This window comes from Gavialis gangeticus, unplaced genomic scaffold (assembly GCF_001723915.1).
Source record: "Gavialis gangeticus isolate Ggan-Ray unplaced genomic scaffold, GavGan_comp1, whole genome shotgun sequence".
In the NCBI taxonomy this organism is placed as follows: domain Eukaryota; kingdom Metazoa; phylum Chordata; order Crocodylia; family Gavialidae; genus Gavialis; species Gavialis gangeticus.
In genome coordinates, this window is record NW_017729009.1 from 23,275,842 (window position 1) to 23,281,696 (window position 5,855).

The 5,855-nt window shown below is 41.8% G+C and overlaps 1 protein-coding gene across 1 annotated transcript in view; it reads left to right on the plus strand.

Annotated features, from left to right (window-relative positions):
- ATP9A (ATPase phospholipid transporting 9A (putative)) overlaps nucleotides 1-5,855 on the plus strand; it is a 127,543-nt gene that overhangs the window by 64,819 nt on the left and 56,869 nt on the right. Inside the window, exons 9-11 of the mRNA XM_019509770.1 lie at nucleotides 142-217; nucleotides 3,197-3,273; nucleotides 5,486-5,646. Coding sequence (XP_019365315.1) covers nucleotides 142-217; nucleotides 3,197-3,273; nucleotides 5,486-5,646 — 314 coding nt within the window. The remainder of the gene's footprint in view (nucleotides 1-141; nucleotides 218-3,196; nucleotides 3,274-5,485; nucleotides 5,647-5,855) is intronic.

A 5,855-nucleotide genomic window follows, 5' to 3' on the forward strand; every position in this document is an offset into this window, starting at 1 on the left:
CTCCATCCTCCCAGCTTGTAGAAATGAGATCCCTGTGTTTAGTGTCCAGCAAGGCTGATCACATTGCAGGATTTCTCTCCAATTCACATACAGATCTAATAAGTTGTTTGAATTATTTTTATTCATGTGTGTCTGTTGTAGGAAGACAGCGATCCTCCAGTGAATGAAAGCTTAAGCATAGAAAACACCCTCTGGGCCAGCACAGTGATTGCTTCAGGTAAGATGGAAGCTCTTGTAATTTTTTTAGGGAGTATGTTAGCAATTTTTTAAAATCCTTTTGTAATTGGAATAATCATCTCTGTCAGTTGGAGAAATTTGCAGTTGGAATGAAGTTTTCCACTTGTCCGAACACCTCCAGGGAGTTGAGTTGACATCTAATTACCTGTTGGACATTTATAGATGAGAAGGAATCGGAATTTGAGTGGCCTTTGGGCACTTCTCGAGCATCCACTACCAGAATAGCACTTAATTGCTTTCAACATTGATGTTCTAATCTGTAACAGAAATTGTGTCAGATTCTAGTAATAGAAGCTAACATAAAAATGGCCAGGTAAATGCTTCTGCTGACATGTGGTTCTGTAGGGGTTAAAATGGATATATTCTGTGATAAATGTTGGGATGTCGAGAGCCATGAATGCTTATCAGGAGAAAAGACTTGTACATTGGATGCTTCAGGAATTTACTAAAACGTTTCCACAGGAAAGTGACAGAAGAGGAGTGAAATTCAGGGCTTGAAGTGTCCTGAGTTTGCAGCTCTTTCATGGTGGTTAGCTATCTACTAAGAGACATCAAAGACTGCAAAGAAATACAGACTTCAAAAAGTTCTACTTTATAATGGAACCGAGATTGTTTAATTAACAGAAAAAGATAACTACTTTTCACTTCTTTAGTGTTTCCATCTAATGTTACTGCTGGTCCTTTTTAAAAATACACTAAAATGTTGTCATAGTGATGCATCCTTTGACATGAAATGTAGATGTTCACACACAATTTGGCAGAGTGCATTTTTTTTTTTTTTTATAGATCAGTAATTATTAGCTGGTGACTGGCTTCCCACTTTGCAAAGAGCAAATACACATGAGTTTGTGCAGGATAACTGCTATGCCATGTGGCTAGACAGTTAGTAATGTGAGTTCCAGTTCAGCCCCTCTTCTAAATGTAGATGAGGAAAAATAGGCAGGAAAGCCATTGTTCTAGATCAGTGGTTCTCAACTAAGCTCAAGGCACCCTTTCATAATTTTTCAGAATTTAGGGACACCCCAGCCAAGAACCACTGAGCTAGAATCTGGGTTGTGCCAGGTAAATGGCAGGGGGCAGGTCCACACCGTACGGGACCCTGCTTTTTCTACCACCTGCCCCCTCCCAGCCCATGGTCTTTACCTGCGGGGCAGTGCTGCTTCACCAGGGACTTGAAAGCTGGTGGCTGACTGAAGCCACATGCACCTGTAGCCCCAGGAGCATGGAAGAAGGGAGGGAAGCAGGGAGGATGAGCTGAGCTAAAACATGCAGCACTGTGACCCCATGACTGCCTCTCCGCTTGCATGCGTGCATCCACGCACAGCGTTCTGCTGGGAGCATGGGGCTGGTACGGGAGCTGCTGTTGGGACAGGGAGCAGCCATGGGCACTGCTTATCTGGACAGTGGGATGCCTGGTGCTAGGGGAGAGGAGGAGCAAGCCACAGAGGCTGGGCATCACAGCAGTTTAGGAGGATCTCACGGCACCTGGTTGAGAATTCATGCTCCAGACACTGTACCCTCCAGCTTTTTGTTCTGTGAATTCTTCCCTTGTGTACTAGTTGATCCAGCGGGTGGATTCATGCAAACAATAAGATACTGTATATGAAACAATGCCATAGAACTGGGTGCAGCTCCCTCTCATGCATTAAAGCAGTTGTCCAGCATGCCCCATCTACTGCTGTAGTAGGAGTGAGTGTGCCTCCTCTTGCTGTTTGCTGTCAGATTTGGAGTAGCCTGCCATCTGCTGATCTGAATTGGGTTGATCTTGCCACCTTCTGCCATCTGGCTCAGAGCCTTATTTTTAAAGGAATGCTTCCCAGGCTGTATTTGGAAGCCACCTCTTTTCAACTTACACTTTAAGTTATTTAGGAATTAATTTGCAGCCTACTGAAAGCCTAATTAATAACAGGAGTGGGGAAATAAAGCAAATTATTTTAAATTAGTCTAGGTTTGGAATAAGGCTAAGATTCTCTTTCCAAGAGATGCCCATGCTCGCTCTCAGCCTTTTATCAAGTGATTCACTAGAGTACTGTTGTAGCATAAAAAATACACTTGTAGCCTCCCAGCAGCTCCATCTGTTGCTAAATAATAAGAGTTAGCCTGATTCTGCCCTCACTGGGAATACCTGAACCACTGTCTAATTTAATATTCACAATGTAATATGGAATTTGTGTGGTCTCTTCTTACTTTGGCTGGTCCTGCCACTTGTCTATACCCATTTTATTCTATATATAACATTTTCCTTGCCTCTCTGATAAACTGTACAGCCAATGAATGACTCTTCACATATATTTTTACACCTATTACAGTGCAGCCTTTAAAAATGCTGCCATATAATTCACTATCATGAAAAGTTTTGGGGCATTTTGCTTTTGAAGGACAACAAAAAGGCACAAGGCAACAGTGTTAGTAGTTAAAGATTAATTGGGGGATGGCAGGGGGGAGGGTAAATTTACCTGTTTTATCAGCTATTTGTAACGTTTGGAGAAGGGAGAGAGAATTTGTGCAGTTAAAGGGAGAAAAAATGGAAGGGATCAGAAGAAATAACTTAATCTGTATGTCCTCTAATGGAAGCATCTTTGTTCCAGTACCTAAACTTTAATGGTATACTTGGCACGTTTATTGAATGTAGGCTTCACCTCTTAGCACTGTTGCATATAGAAGAGAAATGAGCTGAACTTTTGTGTTCAGAATCAGTTTTTCTTTTGCTCCCTTTATGATCCAAATACCTGAATTTTATTGTTCTTTGGTTATTATCTACAATTAATAAACTTAATTTGTTAAAAGTGTATCTGAACATTAAGCCCATGAATCAGATCCTTTAGGAATGCTCATCTTTCCGGCCGCTTTAAATGAGAGGGACATTTTGCTTGTCTGTTTGTTTTGGGGCTTGGTTTGTTCTTGTGTTGGTTTTTTTACTGTTTTCTCAGTGTTGTATATTTTGCTTTTTTCCACTTAGGTACTGTTGTGGGAGTTGTTCTTTACACAGGGAGGGAGCTGCGCAGTGTTATGAATACTTCAAATCCACGAAGTAAGGTACAGTTTAGAAAAAAAAAAGCAAGAAAAACAACACCTAGTTACCTTGAAAAATAAATATTGAGCTTCTGCCTATTACACAGCAAATGTCTGAGCACTGGCTGTGCTGCAGTAGCAGCATCAGCTAAATTTTAATTGATGTTCAGCTTTCAATGTAGGATCATCCTCAAAGCCAGCTCTTTTTCCTTTATTTTCTCAAGACTGCTGTACACACGCTTTTTATATCATTATGATTCTGTCTCTCTTTTTTTTTTAATGATAGAATTACCCTAGTATAATCCTTCGCATCCTCAGAGCTATTAAAACAAAGTTAATTGTACAGGCATTGTATTGGATGTGCTGAATGAAAAACAAGATGCAAGGGAAGTGTGTAATTAGGTCATAAGTGTATTAATTCCACTGCCCGTGGATCACTGGCAAGAACTCGGATAGTGCAGACTGTGACTCTGTTTCTACCTGCTCAAGGGCTTCAGCCAGTCCCCCCAGCTGGTGCCCAGCCAATTGGTTGTGTGAGGGTTTAGGGGCTGAGGGAATGGAGTTGCCCATTAATGGTATATGACATTATGAGCTCTAGCCTTGCTCCTCAGTTTTTTAGAAGAGTTGCTTTCCTCCAATTCTATTTCCAGTTTTGTTTTATCAAGGCGGTGGGCTCCCTAAGGAGTGCAGAGACTTTGCACCGGACACCAGCACATGTTGAGTTGCAACAATTAGAACCTGCCTTTTTTTGTCTACCTACCTGGGTCCCTCATATTTTTTAGGGGAGGCAAAAAAACCCCACCCCAGCCTGGCCAATCCAAAAGGGAGTAAAAAATTCCTTTCCAATCACACAAATGTCAGCTAATACAGTGGCACATAGTTAACCATGTTAGTCTGAAGTCAGGCAGAAGGCAGTGTAGATAATCACCTTATAGACTAACTAAAAGTGATAAGGAGCAAAAGGTTTTGTGACCTTGAGCTCACTTCATCAAATCTTATGTTCCCTATATATCTTATTTAGTTAGCTAATACAGGACACCTATACACATACAGTGAGGCTGCTCTGATGCACTGTAATTACAGTATGTCAGAGCAGACTCAATTCATCGAGTCTGCCGGAATATGGTAATTCCCACACTCCAGCAGACCCCAGTATCATGTGCATCGGCGCCCCACGCTGAAAAGTGATGGCAGGGTGCTTTAACTAATGAGCTTTAGCGAGGTTTCGTTAAGGTGTCCCCACTGCCATTTTTCAGTGCAGATACTCTGATACATGTGATGCTCCAGGTGCTTTAAAGCACCACCCACCCACGCCCAGAGCATGTGTATAAATGCCCACAGCAGACCTGAGAAACTAGGTTCAAATTAGGGGGGAGTGGGATCCACTAATTCAGTCTCTTTTCCATGTACACAAGGAGCCAGTGACTTAGCTGAGCCTGACCAACCTCCCTGCCTGGGAGGGGAGAGACCCTTAAATGACCCCTACATTACCTGCCAGTCCAATAAAAGCACTCCTACTTTAAATTTGCAATAGTTACATAAATATACTTATACAAGCATAGTTCATACCAGTGGAACTACATTTTCACTGGTAAGTTATGATTTTCAACTGTATCAGTAGAGTTAAAATAATATAACTGTTTGTGTCTAGACAAGGCTTCATTGTCCCCTAAATTCTTTGGACGTTAGCAAACCTTTCCTGGCTACTCAGGTCATTTCACATCTCGTCAACTGATTGGGTCTGTCGGTACTCTTTTTTTGTTTTTTTTTAAAAATGAGTTTACAGTAGAAAGTGGCAGCAGCGAATGGATAGTCCTCCTGCAGCTGTAAAATTTTTGCTGCTAAGGATACAGGATCCTGAATGTTGAGTTAGGGGGAGAATTGCTTTGAAATGCAGAACAGGCATTTTAAATTAAGAGAAGAAAGTGTCTAGTGATTAACATTTTGAACTACCAGTGGCTTTGAAATGAGCATGCCATCTCACTGGTTTTGGTTTAGGTCTGTGCAGCTTGCTCTGCTTATACCCAAAAACTTTAGAGCTTTCATTTATGGGTTTGTTTGGTTGGGGGTTGTTTTGTGGGGGGGCAGGGAGTAGTTGTAATAGAGATGCTATCTATATGGGTGTACATGCACTTCAGGCATAGTGACAGCTCCATCCACATGAGATCATGGCACTGATAACACCTCTGCCTGTGTTCTAGGAAATGCTGTGTTTTGTCTCGTTTTATTTGCTTAGATTGGGCTATTTGACTTGGAAGTGAACTGCCTGACCAAGATCCTGTTTGGAGCTTTAGTGGTGGTCTCGCTTGTAATGGTGGCTCTCCAGCATTTTGCAGGCCGCTGGTATCTTCAGATCATCCGATTCCTCCTCTTGTTTTCAAACATCATTCCTATTAGGTAAGGAGGTCACTTAACCCTCCCTAGCAAAAGGTTACCTTCAATGCACTTTGCACACTCCTTTAACAAGCACAGGCAGGTAAAATCCTATCCTATGAGGTAACTAAATGGCCTAGCAAAAGGAAAAGCCAAAGGACTGGTCAAACATGAAATAGAGACTGGGTTCTGCCATTTTTAGATCTGTCTATGTGCACTAAACTTTTCCACAA